Source organism: Taudactylus pleione, unplaced genomic scaffold (assembly GCF_031769625.1).
Source record: "Taudactylus pleione unplaced genomic scaffold, aTauple2 ptg000322l, whole genome shotgun sequence".
Lineage (NCBI taxonomy): Eukaryota > Metazoa > Chordata > Amphibia > Anura > Myobatrachidae > Taudactylus > Taudactylus pleione.
The window spans coordinates 4,076,119-4,097,069 of NW_028284723.1; the positions used below are offsets into that span (position 1 = coordinate 4,076,119).

General features: G+C 46.0%; 1 protein-coding gene across 1 annotated transcript in view; it reads right to left on the reverse strand.

Annotated features, from left to right (window-relative positions):
* Positions 1-1,064: 1,064 nt before the first annotated feature.
* The window catches only part of ZW10 (zw10 kinetochore protein), a 65,997-nt gene continuing 46,110 nt past the window's right edge, over positions 1,065-20,951 (reverse strand). Inside the window, exons 11-16 of the mRNA XM_088443026.1 lie at positions 18,929-19,000; positions 14,238-14,407; positions 13,808-13,938; positions 13,472-13,603; positions 3,744-3,946; positions 1,065-1,256 (exon numbers count right to left, since the gene is read on the reverse strand). Of these exons, the coding sequence (XP_088299152.1) occupies positions 1,136-1,256; positions 3,744-3,946; positions 13,472-13,603; positions 13,808-13,938; positions 14,238-14,407; positions 18,929-19,000 (829 nt within the window). The 3' untranslated portion in view covers positions 1,065-1,135. The remainder of the gene's footprint in view (positions 1,257-3,743; positions 3,947-13,471; positions 13,604-13,807; positions 13,939-14,237; positions 14,408-18,928; positions 19,001-20,951) is intronic.

Below are 20,951 nucleotides of genomic sequence, written 5' to 3' on the forward strand. Positions count from 1 at the left end.
GCCGGCTGTGAGACAGGGAAGGCGCGCTCCCCTGGCATGCATTTAACCCCTGGGACGCCGCAGTGCTACCGCTCTGCTGCGGTCCGCTGTCCCAGGGGGTAGTGGAAGCGCAGGTTGGTCGCCTGGCTCCACGCTGCAGCCAGTCCCCAGGGAGCCCCCTGCCTGGGGACTTAGGACCATGTGATCAGCGGGGACCCACCGCGGGACCCCGCTGCTTACCTCTGTCCCCCTTGAATCCGGCCATGGTCCGGAGCATCTGGGGTCACCGCTAGCTGTGACCCCAGACGCCCACCAGCATCCCCGGATCAGTACCGGCGTTCTGGTACCGGCGGGGTGTAGGGAAGACAGCATGGACGTCAGGACTGACTGTCCATGCTGTACATCCAGTTGTGCAGCCACAGCTGCATGAAGAATAAGCTTCAGGGGCTCTTCTAGCCCCCACTCCAACAGGTGCACCCGACTCCGGCCGGGCACCAAACTAAACTGAGGTGCCTTGGCCCGGGGGCGGGGTATAGGAGGGGGACCTAGTGCATCCTGGGAGGCTGAAAGCTTAACTCTTTGGTGCCCTGCGACTGACGTCACACCTATACCCCAAGGTATCCTGTGGATACCCTATGGACCCTGAAGTAGAAAAAACAAAACTATCAAAAAAAAACAACAATCACTTTAGGGAACCTCATTTCTTATTGAGCTTCATCTTTGTAAAATAAAATAAAATAGACTACATGAAGACATTTTAATTTCTAGCAGATCTGCAGTAACCTCAAGCGAAAATGGAATAATTGAATCTAGAAATAAAGCGTCTTGTGATCATATGTATGACAATCATTCTGGTTTTATAGGACATGGAAACTATTCAAATGTGACGGAGGCAGTTACTGGACTGATGGATGATTTTAAAACCATTTTAATCCTCCATTAACTTACAGCTATGAGGCATTAAGGAGTTAGAAAAGTTTCCTAGAGTTTAACAATGGTTCCAGCTCAAATTGGTTATTGCAGTAGAAAACAAATCCCTAATGTGTAGAATTTCTTTTAGTGTACACAAAAAAGGAAAACGCTACTTTTATAAGAACGAATTTATTGGTGTCAAGTATTTACATAATATTACAGATAGATCACTTTATCCTAAGTGTTATTTAATCTTGGCTAACGCTGCTGCCCTCCTCTCTGTGTTCTGAAAGAGAGCTCTGATTAAACTCTTTACTTCGATAGTAGAGAACTCTGTAGCAAGGGGTCCTTTACCATCTGCCCACCTGTATAAAGAGAGAGAAGACAGTGAACCCAGATATCCAGAGACGTACAAGGTTTAACATCATTAAATGACAATGCAGTCAGAGTAAAACATAACATAAATCGGGCAACCGGTGTCTCATTTTCCAATGGACATTTATTCCAACAAAAGTGTAAGTCTGTTATGTGCTCCCGAAATGCACAGAAACCTATACCGCAAATCACTTCCACACTTCAGCTCAGTCTTCCTCAGCAGCACTTGTATTTGAAATCAAGAAGGCAATAACTATACCCTAGTTATAACAATGCAACAAAGGTTCTTTCAGTGAAAAAATAAGGACCCCTCTGTTGTAATATATAATGAGAAGGTAGAATGTGTATACATTATCCTCAATAAGCCATTATGCCACCCTTTATTCCCTAGTTTCACTAACAGACTCCACAACTGTACATGGATAAGGAATAAATTAAAAATAAATGGATATAAAATTATATACTTTTCTGTCTCCTAAAAGTAAGCTCCGCATTCAGCATCATTGACCAAACATGCTCTATGAGAGAGCATCAGTTCTGAGTGCATATGGAAACCAGAACTCCCAGGAACATAGGGAATGATTCAGAGCTGTGTGCAAACCCGACGGTTAGCGCACATCTGATGTTTTGAGGTCTGCGCACGAACCCGCTTGCAGAACCCCACCCAAAGCCACAGCATGGCTGACATGCTGCGGAGATTGGGGGCAGAGCGTGGGCATGGCTAGTCACCATGCCAGGAAACTGGGGCATATGTTGTCCGATCTGCCGGATAGGACGACATCATCTAGGTGTGTACCTGGCATTAGTCTCGGCGCTGGGATCGCAGATGCAGCAAGGAGGAGGGTTTCCTACAGACCTCTCCTGCTGTATTAGCATTTTAGAAGGACGGAATTGCAACTTGTGTGCAGATCTTTAATTCTGTCCATCTCTGAATCAGGCCCACAGTCTAGATACGGGCACTGCCAGAGGGAGGCAGAATGGTGAAGGAGACTTCTACATCACACCTAAAAGAGAGGCTCAGAGGGTAGGTGCAATTACCCCAGGGGTATCCTACCACCTGACATTATTGTAAGATTGTCAGGGCAGCCCTGAAGATGAATTACTTTCCTGTAAGGAAGAAAGTTATAAATATGAGCCACTGTATCCACTGGGGAGACGTAAAGGAAAGTCAGCATATAGTTACAGCCTTCCTGGGAAGGAACAATTTATATAGCCTGATTTGCTCATGATGTGAATGGCGCAATGCTTGAATTAGCCTCGGCAGATAGACCTTCGTATACGGCAAAACTGGACACCATACCCACATCTGTTGTTCGAAAATGTGAAAATATAACTTCTTGATGTGACATTGTGGCTGCATTTTAGCAATAGAAATTCTATAGATGCACCAGAGAACTATGCTTAAAGCATGTTTAAAAGATTGGTAAAGTGAAGTGAATAGCAATTCTGCATGTAGTTGATCCAAGGGGGATACGTTTAATATCCCGACACAGGGGATGCCGCCGATTAGAATACGGGCACCAGAATCCAGACACCTGTCAGAATCCCCGCACCGGCATCCCAAAGGTAAGTAGCGGGGTCAGGGGGAGGGTTAGGTTTGGAGTGCGGGGAGGGAGTGATAAGGTAGGGAGAAAGGGAAGGGTTAGGAGACCTACCGACAGGTGTCTGTGTTATAACCCTGTCGGGATGCCGGCGTCGGGATTTTGACCGACGGGATCCAGAGCACCGGCATCCCGTACCCATCCCGTCCCAAGGATAAGGGCAAGCCCAAACCTGCACAAGCCACCAACATAAATGCTGCATTATAATATCAGGTAAAATACTCCAGTCTATTTCAGGGAAGAAACAATTGCAGCCAAAATGGGACATGGTCACAGACTGACTCAGTAACTTCCACTTGTGATGTTGTTCCCAAGGATCTAACAGAGCAGTCTTCCCTGGGGTACAAAGAAGTCTATGGGGTCTATTTACTAAGCAGTGTTAGGAGACAGAGTGAAAAGAGATAAGGTGCCAGCCAATCAGCTCCCGTCTCCTAACACTGCTTAGTAAATAGACCCCTAAGAATTTGAGTAGTTACTAAAATCTCACAACCATACAGAGGGCACTTCAGTGCTGGGCCAACAATACAGTGTCTGCATGTAAAGGACCTGGGAATAGGAAGGAGAGAAATTTAAACTGAATACCAGCAGCGGCCATGCATCAATGGTTCAGTTTGCATTAAGTTAGGTTTGATTGGTACCAGTCTAACATTGAGAAAGGATAGAAGCCTAACCAAACCAGCCTCTTCATAATAAGAGTACCATCTTACCCCTAATGTTGGTCGACTGAAGACCGTGTCAGCAGCTCATTCTTTAGAAAATGCAGCATCTAAGGACTTTCACTATTAATGTTTGGCCCATTACATTGCAGCTTTTATAAATAATCACTGCTTCAATATCACTCATCCAACAACCGAAGTCGATATAAAAGACACTTACCGATCGACAATCTCCTGAAGATTTGCTTGCAGGACGATCATTAGTTCTTTGAATTTCATCCAATTCTGCACGTAGATAGGCACCTCCTCCTGAAACTTCTTGTTCTTGCCTTCTTCGGGAAGAGGAGTGAAGACGAGGGGTCCTTCCTCAATCATTGTACGACACAGTGAATAAAGTTTTTCACCATCTTCAGTGGAGATGTCCTGTAACAATGGAAAAATCAGTCTATAAACTGCAATCTTTCTAAAGCCATTATCTTTTTTTTTAAAGCTGGTCATACACCCGACCTATAACACTGGGGAACAAAAAATTATTTATTTTTTGCCAAGGATTTAAGATAGGTTTGAGAGAACTCGCAGGCTCTATTTTCGCTATAGCTGAATTGGTTCCAGTTTTCAAATGAAATGAAAAATTATAAAATTCAATTATTTTCTCCATTTGAAGCACCTTACTAGTTTAGGCCTGCGTTTCTTAACAGAATCTACTTAGTTTTGCTTTTTTAACTACCCTCTTTCCACAACAAGAATTTGTTTTATTTGTGATAACATAGCTGGTAGTCACATTTGAGATACATAAACACATTCAAACCTCCTCATTAAGGGGGTCTATTTACTAAGCAGTGTTAGGAGACAGAGTGAAAAGTGATAAGGTGCCAGCCAATCAGCTCCCAACTGTCATTTTTCAAACACAGTCTGTGAGATGATAGTTGGGAGCTGATTGGTTGGCACCTTATCACTTTCTTAACACTTTTCACTCTGTATCCTAACACTGCTTAGTAAATAGACTGCTAACGCTGGGAGGAGGCATAGCAATGCACTGCAGAGACATCCTTAGACCACAGCCACCCCTACTCCTCCCAGCATACAGAGAGGAGCAACGGAGAGGACAAAGTGACACAGTTAGCACACCTCCTGTTCCTTTGTTTGGCCCTCTCTCTGTCCCACCCACAACCAATTTCCGTTGGGCTTGTTTTGTTCAGTACGTCCTCGGCTTTTGTTGGGAGTTAGCACTGAATGCGTGAAAAAACATTTTTGCCATAAAAATTAGTTCTGCTCAGAGACTGTGTACTAACATCCCTGATGTTTTTGTTATATTTGTGGCAAATATAGTGTTGCAAAAGAAAGAAAAAATTTAACTATTCGTAAAACAAGCTTATCAGGCTTATTTTGGACGTCACATAAGACAGCAAAACAAGATTTGGGTGCCTAACAGTTTGTAAAACCTGCGTGGAATCACTCTGCAATTGGACTAAAGGTGATCGAAAAGGACTTAATTTTGGCATACCTATGATTTGGTAGGAGCCAAAAGATCACTTGAGTGACTGCTATTTTTGTGCTGTAAATGTGAAGGGTATGAATTGATTTAAGAAACACAAATGGGAATACCCAAGTATGAATTCTGCAAGACAACCGATACCACATAGCGAAGATTTACCTGTACCATCATTCAGTTCTTTGTGTAAAGTTGAATGTGATTATGTGGAAATGTTAATTTCATCCAGTGCAAGTGACAACACAGATGAAAGGGAGTTTGGAGTAGAGGATCTTTATTCAAACTAATTTTCTCAAAAGGAACTAAATGATTTAATTTGTGACTTGAATTTATCGAAAAAGGAGCTGAGCTTCTAACATCCAGACTTCAAGAAAAGTACTGTCTTGAACCGGATGTTACTATATCGTCGTATCGAAATAGAGAGCAAGCCATACTGATGTTCTTTAGCCAAGATAACAATCTTGTGTATTGCAACAATATTCTGGAACTCTCCAGATGATGGGCTTACCAGAATATCGAACAGAAGACTGGCGGCTCATTTTGGATAGTTCTAAAAGGAGCTTAAAATGCGTATTACTGCATAATGGGAATAAATTTGCATCGATTCCTATCAGTTATTCAACAAAACTTAAAGAACAGTATGAAAATAAGTAGAGATATGGTAAGAACTTACCCTTGTTATCTCTTTTTCTACGAGGTCATAGGATCCACAGGAAACCTGGGGTATAGGTGATGACGAAGACATCCAGGCACCATGCAGTTACATTTTTTTCTCCCAGGATGAAACAGGGCATCCCTCTATACTCCGCCCCCGGGCCAGAGGCTCCTCAGTTACGTAGCAAGCCAAAGGCCGGAAGAGGATAAAAGAAGAAAGTCTGGAACACACTAGAATCACATTCTTGCACCGAAGGAGACGGAAAACCGGTGACCAGAGCGAAACCCATCTGAAGCACAGGTGTGTCAGGGCGGGCACCCTGTGGACCTCGTAGAAAGCGAAACAAGGGTAAATTCTTACCACTCTATTTTTCTACTTCAGGGTCCATAGAAGGTCCACAGGAAACCTTGGGGATTCCCAAAGCAGTACCCTCAAGGGCGGGGACGCTCTTGTGCAGAAAGGAGAATCCGCCGCCCGAAGGAAGCATCCTGAGTGGCAAAGGTATCAAAGGCATAATACCTCAAAAAGGTCTGGATAGACGACCACGTGGCCGCCTTACAAAGCTGTACAGCCGAGGCATCATGACTAGCTGCCCACGAAGGGCCTACAGACCGAGTAGAATGAGCAGTAACAGAGGGTGGGACTGGAAGGCCCTCATGAACGCAAGCCTCAGAGATAGTCATGCAAAAGCCATCTAGCCAAAGTTTGTTCATTGGCTGGCCATCCTCTTTTGTGGAAACCATAAAGAACAAACAAGGAGTCAGATTTCCAAAGAGAACTGATACAATTCACAAATCCTGAGGGCACGTACCACATCCAATGAGGCCTCCCCTGCCGAGAGGTCTGAGGAATTAAAGGCCAGCACAATAATTTCTTTATTAATGTGGAAACTAGATACCACCTTAGGAAGGAACCCAGGGCAAATCCGAAGCACTGCCCTGTCCCTATGAAAAACTAGAAATGGGGAACGACAAGAAAGCCCCTAAATCAGAAACTCTTCTGGCGGAAGCAATGGTCAGAAGAAAAACAGTCTTGGCAGTAAGCCATTTGAAACCCACTGAGCCAAGTGGCTCAAATGGAGGGCTCTGGAGAGCCATAAGGACAACAGCCAAATCCCGCTTGCAGGAAACCCAAACACTCTGGGTGTCCTAAACACCTGGGGGGTCATAACTCTTTGGACACCACTCAAAATAGGTATGCAATACCCTGTGGTAAATTCTAGGAGAAGCAGGTTTACATGCTCTGACCATGGTGTTAACCACATAGCCTGAAAAACCCTTGGACCTTAAGAGGGATGTGTCAAGAGCCACGCCGTCAAAGACAGACGACCCAGATATGGGTAGAGGCAAGGACCTTGAGACAATAGGTTCAGATGTTGAGGCAATAGCCACGGAGTGTCGATGGAGTCTCCAAAGATCTGAGTACCATTGACGTCGGGGCCACGCTGGAGCCACCAGCAGGAACATGCCTCCCTCTTGTTCGAACTTCCAAATTACTCTAGGAAGGAGGGAGATTTGGAGGAAACAGGTACACAAACTGGAAAGTCCACTTGACTGACAGAGCGTCCACCAAGAGAGCACTGGCGTCTTGTCCTGAACACGTACTAAAGCAACTTGTGATTTAGTCAAGAGGCCATGAGGTCCACGTCTGGAAGGTCCCACCTGGCCACTAGGAGTTTAAACACTTTTTGGTGAAGAGACCATTCACCTGGATGCATGTCATGACGGCTAAGGAAGTCAGCTTCCCAATTCAGCACTCCTGGAATGAACACCGCCGATATGGCTGGTAGATGGCCTTCCGCCCATGTCCGAATGCGTGACACCTCTGTCATTGCCGTCTGACTTCGAGTTCCTCCTTGACGATTTAGATAAGACACTGTCGTGACATTGTCTGACTGGTTTTCCGTGAAGCAACAGTCTGGCTTGCTGCAGAGTCCTGAAAACTGCCCGCAGTTCCAATATATTGATTGGAGGCACGGATTCCTCTGCGGTCCGCCTTCCCTAAAAGGAGTGTGGACCTATCACTGTGCCCCAGCCCCGAAGACTGGCATCAGTCGTCAGAAGGACCCAGTCCGAGATCCAAAAGGGACGCCCCTTGGAGGGGTGAGCAGTCTGTAGCCACCAGGTCAGCAACAGGCGTACCTCCGGAGAAAGCACCATAATTTGAGTCCGTATAGGATAGAAAAATCCATCCCACTTTGAGAGAATAAATAGCTGTAGAGGCCGGGAATGAAACTGGGCATACTCCACCATGTCGAATGTCGACACCATGGATACTGCATTGCTGAGTGGACTGACTCGGCAATTGTGAAGGCATCTGCATACACGTGTCTGCAAAGAGGAGATATTTTCTGCTGTCAGAAAAATCCTTTGCTGGAGCATCCTTTGAGACTGAATCAGTGAGGACTTTTTCCAATTCATCAACCACCTGTGTATCTGGAGCACAAATATTGTTAGCTGTTAGGTGGTGGTGAAGTACCTCTGAGGACCCTGTTAGTAGAAAGAGGTCGTCCAGGTATGGTAACAGGCGGATCAACTGCAGCCGCAGATGGGCTGCCGTTACCACTATGACCTTTGTAAACACCCGAGGTGTAGTTGCAAGGCCAACCAGCAGAGCCTGAAACTGGAAATGTTGTTGTGACACAGTGAACCTGAGAAAACACTGGTGAGCTGAAACAATCATAATATGCAGGTATGCATCCTGAATATCTAGGGATACCATAAAATTCCCAGGTTCCATAGCCAGCAGAACTGAGCATAGGGTCTCCATTCTGTGTACCCTGAGGCATTTGTTCAGGGACCAGAGATTGAGAATAGGACGGTAAGAACAGTTTGGCTTCTGGACTAGAAAAAGGCTGGAATACCCCCCCCCGTTCCTCTTCGTGACAACGGGACCGGTACAATAACCCGTGCCTGCAGCATGGATTGTACCACCTCTTGAATAGCCACAGCCTTGTCAGAGTTTTTCGAAAGTCCTATGTAAAAGAATTGATGGGGAAGCCTTCTGTGGAAAGAGAGGGCGTTCCCCAGAGAGACCACTTCCTTCACCCAGGAATCCATGATATTTTGACACCAGTACTGGGAGAACTGAAGGAGTCAGCCTCCCTTCCTGGGGTGCCCCAGGAGGAGGCCGGTCCCGTCAAGCGGAGGGCTTGTCATTAGGATTGGCAGCCGGACATCTGGTACTCCAGGGCTGCTTCTTAGGCCTGGCAGATTTCTAGGCGGTGGATGGCTTGCGAAAGGACTGAGTTCTAGCCTTACCTGGGGCACGATAGGTCCGAAAGGACGGAGTCCGAGCCCCCGAAGAGGCCAGAGCAGAAGGCAGACAAGCCGACGTAACTGTTGCTAAGGTATTCACAATCTTGTCCAAATCAGGGCCAAACAAGAGACTTTACCATCATAAGGCAAACGTTCCAAACCCTTCTTGGATTCCGCATCAGCTCTCCAAGAACGGAGAAACAGTGAACGGCGAGCCACAATGGCCGCCGAAGAACCCCTGACATTTAGTAGGCCAATAGCCAAAGCTGCCTCATTTATATAGGTAGCCGAATCTCTGAGTTTCCCCACCAGATTCAGCTGTTCCCTGGTAGCATTAGCGGCTAAGGAAGTTTCAAGACTATTAGCCCAACATTCCATGGCCCGAGCCACCCAGCAAATGGCCATAGCTGGTCTGCACGCAGCCCCCGAAAGTGAATAAACAGATTTAAGGCATACCTCTACTTCCATGTCGTTCCTGAAGGATGTTACAGATTGGAAGTCATAGGAAGCGTTGCGCTTCTTAACAAGCGAGTGACATGGGACTCCACCACCGGTGGAGTCTCCAATTTGGAAAAATAATTCTCAGCAAAGGGGTAAGCAGAGACTAGACGCTTCTGCGGTTGATACCGCTTTCCAAGCTACCTCTAAATGATTCACCAATTGGTCAGACAATGGGAATGTAGCCTCAGTCACTTTTTCTTCCATGAAATATGCATGCCTAGATTTCGGTGCAGGAGGCTCATCCTCCCCAATGATCAGGGCTGCTTTTACAGCTTGTATTAGCCTCCCCCCCCCCCCGCCTCCAGAGGCGGTAGCTCTGAGTCAGACTCATCCAGAAGCAGTCCATCATCAGATGACACATCATCATTATCCCATACAGTAGATTGCGACGATAGCAAGACCCTTTTAGCTGGTCCAGTGATAGGTGTGTCCTGTTGACTTATCTCAGTCGCACCCTGCAAAATAGCAGGAACTGTATTAACCCACTGAGGTGGCAACACCTGTGAAGGTTGCAGCAGGTTTTGTGCTAGCAAAAGGTGCTGTTGTTGAAAACTGAACTGTGGACACATAGGAGGGCCTGCTAAATGCCCTGCAATGTTGTTAGTGCTTTTGCAAAGCACTCCCATGGTGGCTCCTGCTGAATGGCAGAAGCCTCAGAAGGACCCAGGGCAGTGTAACACTGGAAACATAACTCCTCAAAGGCTATTTCCCCTTCCCCCAACACCGCTGTACATTTTTTACAGAGCAGTTTAATAGGGGTTAACTTAGTCTCAGCTGCGACCTGTGCCACACCCGCACAACACCTGTGCTTATGGCCCAGAATAGCAGAAAAGGTACAGGGATAGCAACAAAAGAATGATAGTTTTTAGCAAAGAAAACAGACAGAGCTAGCATACAGTCGTAAACAAATGCAGAAAAACAGGATTTTGGTACTTACCGTTAAATCCATTTCTCAGATTCCACAGGGGACACTGGAGCTTCATGACAGTGGGGGTATAGACGGTGGGTTGAGTTGAGCCTGGCACTTTAAAAATCTACAAATGTGACTGGCTCCTCCCCCTCTATGCCCCAGCAGCCCCAGTTTTAAAGAACTGAGCCAGAGAGGAGACTGAGAACAGACTGAAGAACAGAGAAGGAGAACAGGAAAAGAAACAATCCAACATACTGACACACTGCAAGAACACAGCAGGCTGCAGGGATAAACAGTCACACAACGAAAACAGACCAAACTGCAACAGAACTGAAGCAGAACAAGTAACTGAGAACAGGCAAGAAGAACTGGGTGGGCGTCCAGTGTCCCGTGTGGAATCGGAGAAATGGATTTAACGGTAAGTACCAAAATCCTGTTTTCTCCTTCATCCACTAGGGGACACTGGAGCTTCATGACAGTGGGGACGTCCCAAAGCTACCCTCCTGGGGGGGAGAGTGCTGAACGCCCTGCAAGACACTACGACCAAAATTTGATTTCCTTTTACAAAAAAAATTTAATTTAATTTAAGGGCTGGAGACAGCCCCTGTGCCCCGGCTCTACTCGGGCACATTCTAAAAACTGGGGCTGCTGGGGCATAGAGGGGGAGGAGCCAGTCACACTTGTAGATTTTTAAAGTGCCAGGCTCAACTCAACCCACCGTCTATACCCCCACTGTCATGAAGCTCCAGTGTCCCCTAGTGGATGAAGGAGAAACAATAAATACCTGCACTTAATGGCACTTCCTTAAATTAACTACAGAGACTTAAGGTGCATACACACGGTCAGATTTTTCCTTCATATCTGAAGGAAAATCTGACATATCTGACATGCCTGAACGATGAACGATGCGCGTTCCCGTTTGTCAGATAACGATATCTGACATCTGATGTGTTTGCAGTCAGACTTGGACGATTCCATTCATTTTAATGCAGTCAAAAATCGTTCATCTGACAAATCTGACCGTGTGTATGCTTCATTAGTAGGACGAAAAGTGCTACATACACTGACCACCAACCAGAGGAGAGGTATGTAAGGGGACCGTACTCTGCACTGCCTGTGGAGATCAGCGACACACAGCCAGGAGAATGACTATCGAAGAACTCATGGGGAGGCAGAGCTGGAAACAGAAAGCTGTCACAGATCAAGCCATAACACAGTGGACAGGCATATTCAGCAGAGAGGGAGGAGCCGGCTGTTAGACAGGGAAGGCTGCCTTCCCTTGCCCAGCGTTTAACCCCTTGGACGGTGGAGTGTTCCGCAGAACTCCAGTCCCAAGCGACTTAGTGTGGATGCAGGGCTCAGTGCCTGGCCACACTTTCTGTCATCCCCAGGGTGTCCACCAACCCTGGAGGAAAAAGAATGCATCTCGGCACGCACCACCGTGTAGCACGTCGCTTACCTGCACCCCGAAGTGTCCAGCCGCAGTCTGGGAATCCTCTGGGGTCCCTGCTAGCCAAGACCCCTGAGGCCCGCCAAGTGGTACGGGTCAGTACCGGCGTCTCAGCACCAGCGGGGTGATGATGCAGCCGTGCGAACTTCCACTGGACTGTTCACACTTTGAAAAAAGCCTTACAATTTTCAGGGCTGTTAGCAACAGCCCCACTGCAATACAGTGACCCGACTCCGGCCATGCACCAAACGAAACTGAGGAGTCTCCGGCCCGAGGGCAGGGTATAGAGGGAGGCCCTGTTGCAGCCTGGGAGACAAAAAATTAACTGCATGGTGCCCGGATGTCTTCGTCATCACCTATATCCCAAGGTTTCCTGTGGACCTTCTATGAATCCTGAAGTAGACTTAGAAAAAATTGCTTGTTCTCTGCATCAGTGGTGTTTGTGTCGATTTAAAAATGGTAAACTTTCTTCTTAGGCAGCAAAGTGGATATACTAAGTATCCTTGTCACATATGCTTATGGGACAGTCGTGCAAAACAAACGCACTGGCAGCAAACTGTATGGCCTCCAAGAGAAGTTATAACTGTAGGAGAAGTCAACATCATTCATGAGCCCTTAATTGACAGAAAAAAAAAAAAAAAAAAAATCATACTGCTGCCTCTCCATATAAAACTGGGTTTAATGAAACAATTTGGACAAGTCAAGCGATTGTTTCAAGTATATTTGTCGAACATTTCCATCTCTTAATATTGAAATATTAAAGGCAGGAATTTTTGATGGCCCACAGATACGGAAACTGGTGAAGGATCCAAATTTTACCACATCTGTGACTGAAACCGAATCTGAAGCATGGCTGAGTTATGTGTCTGTCATTCAAAAATTTTTAAGCAATCACAAGGCAGACAACTATCATGAATTAGTCCACAACATGCTAAAATGTTTTGAGAAAGTAAGTGCCAACATGAGTATTAAAGTACATTTTTTGTACAGCCATTTAGATCACTTCTCATCCAATCTAGGATATTTAAGCAAAGAACAGGGTGAACAGTTCCACCAGGATATTCAGGTAATGGAAGAAAGATATCAAGGAAGGTGGGATGGTCACATGATGGCCGATTACTGTTGTGGAGTCTGCAGAGGGATTGCCCGCAAAACAAGAATACAAGAGAAAATCCTACAAAAAACGGTTCTCATAGCTTCCTAAAACTTATGTATGTAATTATCAGCTATTTTTTTTTTTATAAGATTTTACAAATCAAATTTAATAAGAATAAAAAAAAAAAAAAAAAAAATCTCTTTTTAACTATTTTTAACACGGTTTAATTAAATTTTTCATTAATATTAAAGACATATGCATATCTCAAAAACTAGAGCCAATTGAAAAATAAGCATGGCATATTCATGATCAGGATCACAAAATTAATCGAAATCTGCTCTTAAATCCCTGGCAACAGATTGACTGTTCCCCAGTGTAATCTCCTGTTGGCCACAGTTTTCTAAATGGTATCGAATCAAGTGGTTTCTACTACACAAAATACAGAATCTACCATCACGTATTTTGACCAGAGCAAGCACACATGTGAAATATTCAACCGGGAAACATTACTATACAAGCCCTTGTTAAAGGCAACATAAAAGTCTGATCATTAGAAATCTACCGCATTCCAACAGATGATAACCAACCTCTAAAGCTGTAATTTTGCTGATTATTTCAGTGATGGCTGTGTTCAACAATGTACCCATGGCCTTGCAATATATAGCCACGGGAAGAACGTCCTGCCACACCTTCCCCAAGCGACTCAGTTGATGAATAACCTTGTTAAGAGTGTTGAAATGTAAAAGTTACCAAAAATCACTGAGATGACAATGATATTACTAAATGGCTTCGCTTTCTTTTATAATACTGTAACAGAGTAAAAGGTAAAATTATTGTTATACGCCATTTTTTCGCTACAAAAATAGCTGTACTGTCACCATATAATCAATGCGAGTTTCTAGGACACAGATGCAAAATATCACCTGTCTTATTGCTTTGTGGGCCGATGTGTAGTTTTGTTCATCTTCCATATTGCTAAATGACCTTGCATTTGACAACCTATCAAGAAGGTCGCCTTTCTGGGAGCGCATTTGTGCAAGAAAAGTCTCGGTGCCTTTTGGAAAAATAAACAGTTAGTAGCACATTAAATTGGGAAAACAAAATCACTAAATTTTAGGGGGTCTACTGAGAATATTGTCCAAACAGACAAGGAGAAGCAACGGCGATTGCATCTATCTAAAAAGTAAATCAAAGAAGAAACACATTTCATGCAGACTGCTAGTGATCGGACAATATTTATACATATTTGGCCCCAAAATACCTACAATAAATACTGTGGCTTATGCAGGTTGTTGCCCTGAATAATAAGATAATTACCGACCAAATGCAACATAAACGCTTTAACTTTCATACCTAGTCGCCTAAATCCAGGAACCATGTCAACAAACGTAGCTGCTCCGTCACTGAGTGGAGCAGGAAGATGGTACCGAAACTGGTGTCCAAGTGTTAACAGATGGTGGGCAATATACATGCAATTGTTGTGGTGGATGGCAGAAAGCTGAGGAAGTTTCTGCAGGTTCTCTCTAAAATCAGGAAAACAGAAAAGGTCTATAACATTTGTACAGAAGAAAGAGGAGATGGCAGCACAAGTGGTAACATGCGACTATTGCAATACTTTAATACAATAGGTCACAGAACTGCTTCCAGTTTTTATTTATTTATTTGGAGGCGATCCTCCTCCAAAAAGGCTTTCAAAACTAATTTCTATCAGCCTATCAGTGAGAGCTTGCAAACTATAGGGGGGCAACAGACATGGGTGACAAAGCGGGGTCAGTCAGTGTGTGTGGAGAAAAGGGATGGGGTTAGGAGAAGTTTTAACCCATCCCTTTTGTCCACACATACTGACTGAGCCCGCTATGCCACCCATGTCTGGTGGAATAATTACTGAATCAAAATATGAACCAACCTACTCACCTGTGGATCATTAAAGAAAATATTACCTGTTGGAAGGACTTAAGGATTGGCCTTAAAAATCCAATTATGTCAAATCAAATATTTGCAAGGATTTAGGACCTGATTTCCCTTCAATCGCAGTCACAACTGAACTGCCAGTATTAGAAAAATAAAATAGCATCCCACTCTATTCCAGCAACCAAGACCTAACAAAGACGCCCAATAGAGATTTCCACAGAAAACCCTGTTTCATCATTTAAACCCAGCAAAATATAAAAACCTCTATAATACAGTACTACATAATTGTTATTTGTACTTCAAGTAATTGTCGTTTCATATTTAATAAAAAAAACATGCAGTGATCTGTGCACTCCTGCAGCGTTACATGTGCCAGGGCATTGTCAAAGTGTGTGGGGCACGGGAATGGGAGTTTGGCTGAATGTCCTCTAATTCCTTATGCTGGCACCTGAAAACACAGGGGGAGGAGAGAGGATACCCTATTAGAGGTTGTCGTCTGGTGATCAGTGGGATAATATCCCCCTGCACTGCAGAAAATTATGGAAGTACAGGGATGGCGGTTCTGCCCCTGTTTGGCTTTCATTAATTCAGGGGCACCTACATTTGAAAGATTTTAACTTGTGTGTCCCTTTAATACTTATAGCCTGGTGATCACCTGAGATAATACAGCACATACTTAGTAGTTCCTTCTGATAAACCTAACGGAATAGTGAAATGTGTCAAGGTTTAAAGTGAATGGGAAGTTTCTCACTGTGAATCTGTGTCAGCATCTGATCTGTTCTATGCATTATCGCATGTACTTACGCGAGATAAGCCCGCAATGGAGCGCCCATACATTTAGCACTTTCCCAGCTGTTTTACAACGGCCTGCCCTCGGACACCTAAACATTTTGGAACCCAGGATTGGACTTCAAAATTGATTAGTATTAATTTCTGGGAATTGTAGTATTCTTAGAGGAAACCAAACTGGAGAGACGCTGTATAGTTCTATATGATCAAATTCAATTTTGCACCACTGACCAGCGATCGTGAGGGTATTCTTCGCAACCAGCACTGGGCTCTGATCCGGTCCTGGAAATATTTACACTACACCATATAATCAACCAGGCACCCACCGCCCAGGGGTGCTGGGGATAGCCCCGGACTATCATCCTGAGGTGTCCTGGAGGGGGAACCCCTTCATTGGGGGGGTCCCAGCTCCCCAGGGATCCCCGGCCGGAATCGGTATGATATCCTGGCTACCGCATTGCCAGGAGTTCGAATCCCAGCAGCGCCAGCCTGACAAACCAGCAGAGCCTGGCAGCAGAAGTCCGACAGCGCTGGAAATCCTGATTGTCCTAAGGTAAGTGTCTACTAACCTAACCCTCCTTAGGGGTGCCTAACCCTAACCTCCCCCCCCTGTGCCTAACCCTAACTCCCCTTCCCCGCTGCCTAGACCCAAGTCCCCCGGGGGGTGCCTAACCCTAACCCTTCCACCCCATAGTCTAACCCTAACCCTCCCAGGGGGGTGCCTAACCCTAAGTCCCCCCCCGGGTGCCCTAAACGTAACCCTCCCCCCCAGCGGCTGTCCGCTCGCGGCGCCCGGCATCCCTTCGATCGGGATGCCGGGCGCCTGTCTCCCGGCGTCGGGGAAATGACAGGCGTCTAGATATCGACGCCCGGCATTTCACCCTCGCCGGGATATGACAGTCGGGAAGCCTGCTGCCGGTATTAAGGCAGACTGCTTTCCGATTGTATACCCCCCGGCCTGGGCTGACTAGCGGTTAATGCTCACTGAACCATCCCTGCATCTGTGCTTAGTTTATTAGAGACAGACGCATGCATCACGTATCTCCCCGTGCGTGCATCAGCGGTTTTTTTTGTTTGTTTTTTTTAACAAATGACACCGCTCGAGGCACGACTCATCACATGCTGAAAAATCAGGGGCCGATCAGCATACAAACACAACGGAACATATGGGCTGCACATCTGATCATGCAATCCATTTTAGGAGCTGCGGGAGCGCATCAGATAGAATCCCACTTGAAATATGCCCGATTTCTACACGATTGATCGTACAGCGCGTCGAAAGACAGCCAATCGGCCCGAAATTGTGCAGGTGTATGGTCAACATAACTTGCTGCTGATGTTTCTTATATTTTTAGAATTTTATTTTATTTTGGAAAAAACTGCACAATAAATATACATTGTAAAAGAAGTTAACCAAGATCCAGTATTTGTTTATCTTATTAATTGGGTAAAAGTACAGCTCTATTTTTTACTAGTTACACAAATTTGCTTTCATCATGCCTTACAACCACCACCACATTATTTGGACACTTCAGGTAGATTTTTGATGTAAAAGGAGATAAACAAATAAAGGGTAGTTTCTGAATTAAAATATATTATATATATATATATTTTTTTTTGTGCATTGGTCCTGATTCTAAAGGTGGCAGATATAGCAATATATCTGCAGATCGAGTGATCTGCAGATGATGGTCGTTCATATACAATGAACGACCAGTGTTCTCCCCAGGCTGTTTTCTGCGGGCGCATCGGCCGGCAGAAACAGCCTACCGCCCGGCACTTTTCCCCGCCGACCCCCACTGTGGAACACTGGCCTCTGAAGTGACCGGAGGCTAAAGAGGCCTCCGATCACTTCAGAGGTCAGCGTTCCCAGTGATGCACTGCGCGGGTGATGTTATCCGCAACGTGAGGAGCCTGCCCCACGCGCCTGCTGGAACCAGTTAGATCCAGTCAGCGCGCGGCAGCGGCAAGCGGGAGACTGGCCAGCAAGTAAAGGTAGGTGCTGGGGCCGGGACCAGTCTGGGGGCACTATTTAAGCTTAGGGGCACTGCACAAAGGGGCCATCCTGGGGGCACTATTTAAGCCTGGGGGCACTACATAAGGGACCAGTCTGCGGCACTACATAGGGGCACTACTTCAGCCAGGGGGCACTGTATAAGGGCAAAGCTAAACTACAGGGGGCAATGCATAAAGGGGAAAGCTACAGGTGGCACTGTATAAAGGGCACAAATACAGGGGGCACTGCATAATGGGCACTTTTGACTGAGAGCCAGTGGGGGAGCAGCCTGAGACATGTCGGGCTGGATTGGTCTGGGAGATACCCCTTTTCCTGGCGCGCGCATAATTGCGAAGGCCCCCACCCGGCTACTTTTGGATGCCACCCGGCTGTAAAAAATTTCTGGGGAGAACACTGACGACCATCATCTGCATGCTGCAGCGGGCCCGGCCGGCCTGGGGTGGGTAGGAGGAGTGTCCCGTCTCCTCCCAGCGGCTGCCGCTGTGTGTGTATGGGCGATTGGCTGATCGTCCGTACACATTTGCAGATGGACAGATATGTCTGTAGACATATCCGTTCATCAGCTGTGTAGCACAGCCAATGTGATATGTCTGAACAACGTAATTCACAGACCTATCGTCTGTACACACTGGGCGACGGGGGCATGATATATTGGCTGATCAATTGATCAGCCAATATATCGCCAGTGTGTACCCAGCATAAGTTGCATGCTCCTGCGGCTACTTTTCCGGACGGCAGCAGCATTGTACTCACTTTGATTTGCTAATATGACAATCAACAGAAATCAATTCACAAATCTGGATGTCTGAAAGTGCAAACCCCACCCACCTGTTCTACTGTCCACAGGCTGTGCTGTGCATCTTGATACTCACGGCCTGGAAATGCCTACTTCATACAGGTTTCCGTCTGCACAGATGCACACACCTACTTATGAATTCAGACACATCGTATGGCACGTGTGCACACCGTGCTTTGCCATATAGGATGCATGCGCAGTCTGTTTGAAAACGGGAAATGTATCCATTTTCATAAATGCGTCTGACTCAGGCCCATTGTGTCTTTCAGTTAAAAATGACAGACTATTAAAGTAAAGTACAAATGTTTGGACTAGAATTAATTTTAGATCCTACACTTTGTACATGTTAAAAAAAAAAAAAAAATCAATCATTTACTTAAAAACAGAGGTCACCTGTTATGATAAAAATAAATAAACAAACTTTCTTAATAAGGCAGCATCAGAGAATGAGAACAGTAACACATACACATATGTAGTAATTTCAGCAGGTTTCACACTTCAAGCTATGAGTTACAAGCTGAAAAAACTCACTTGTGATACGTTGGGACAACATCATAGAACAGATGGAAAATGTTTCTGACAGTGTAGAACAGCTGGATGGAGCTGAAAATAAAATAAAAAGAGTTATACAAAAATAAGTAAATAAATAAAACATACAAAAAGGTGTTAACTGCAAAACATCCAATACTAGTTTCTGGTACAAGATGCTTTTAAAATGTCCACACACAATGCAGGAAAAGTTGAAGAGGAACGTCTATGGAGAATCTTAGAATATCCGAATACCAATGATGTCTGGGCCAAGCCGAGCTATAAAAAGGACTATGCCCCTCCTTCCTGTCTGAATTTCCGAAGCACTCGAGGAAGTAGAAAAATTGGAGTGAAGAGATATGCCAACTGGAAAGTCCATGTCACCGACAAGGCGTCTATGAAGGCCACGTCAGGGTCCTTTGTTCTAGCTCCGTAAACTGGAAGTTTGTTGCTGTGTCTTGAGACCATGAGATCCACTTCTGGAAGACCCCATTTGTCCACCAGAAGCTGAAAGACTTCTGGATGTAGAGACCATTCACCTGCGTGCACGTCGTGGCGGCTAAGGAAATCCGCTTCTCAATTGAGAATGCCCGGGATGAACACTGCGGAGATGGCTGGAAGATTGCAGTCGGCCCAATGTAGAATGCGGGACACCTCCATCATTGCTGATTGACTTAGAGTGCCCCCTTAATGATTGAGGTAGGCCACAGCCGTGGTGTTGTCGGACTGTACTTGTACTGGCCTGTTTTTCAGAATATTCTGATCAGTGAGAGAGCTCTGTGTATGGCTCGAAGTTTCAGGATGTTGATTTGCAACATTGCCTCGATTGGGGACCATCAGCACTGGAGGGAGTATTGGCCGGTTACTGCGCCCCACCCTCGGAGGCTAGCGTCCGTGATGAGGAGCCCAATCCGGGACCCAAAAGGGTCGACCCTGGTTCAAATGGGGAGTGTCGCCACCAGGCTAGGGACAGACGAACCTCTGGGGGGGGGGGGGCTCATCTGGGATCTGAGCAGATGAGGTAGTCCGTCCCACCTGGAGAGATCAGGTGTTGCAGGGGCCTGGAGTGAAACTGGGCAAACTCCACCTTGTCGAAGGTGGATACCATTGATCCCAAGGCCTACATTGCAGAGTGAATCGACACTCTGCGACTGTGAAGCAGTCTCCGTAGTCTGTACTGTGTCACTGAAATCTTGCCTGCCGTCAGGAAGATTCTCTGAACTCGAGAGTCCAGGAGGGCTCCCACATGTACCATCCTTTGACAGGGTGTCAGGGAAGACTTCTTCCAGTTGATCAGCCAACCGTGCATGTGTAGAAAAGTACTGATTACCTGCAAATGGCGCTGAAGAGTCTCTTGGGAGCTTGCCAACACCAAAAGATTGTCCAAGTATGGGAGCAGTCTGATCCCTTGACGACGAAGTTAGGCCGTCGTGACTGCCACGATCTTGGTAAAATCCCGAGGGGGCCGTTGAAAGGCCAAACGGTAGAGCCTGAAATTGGCAATGTTGCTGTAGTATAGCAAACTGGAGATATTGTTGATGAGAAGGTGCTATAGGCACATGTAGGTAAGCGTCCCGAATGTCCAGGGAAACCATAAAATTTCCAGACTCCATAGCTAGGATAATAGAATGGAGAGTTTCCATACGAAACTTGGGCACCCTGACAAACTTGATCGGAGATTGATAGGCCGATGAGACCCATTGGACTTCTGAACTAAGAAAAGGGTAGAATAATAGCCTTTGCCCCGTTGAGGAGGGGACCCAAATTATTACTCCTGAATTCAGTAAGGACTGAATGGCTTTGTGGAGCAGCAGGGCCTTGCTTGAGTCCGATGGAGGTCCTGTGCAAAAGAACTGTTGGGGGGAGTCGCCTGAGGAAGGAGAGGGCATATCCGTGGGAGACCACTTCTTACCCAGGCACCTGACGTGGTCTGATGCCAAACCAGGGCGAATTGAAGAAGTCGGCCTCCTACCCTGGGAGCCCCTAGGGAGAGGGCCACCCTGTCAGGCTGCAGGCTTATCCGTAG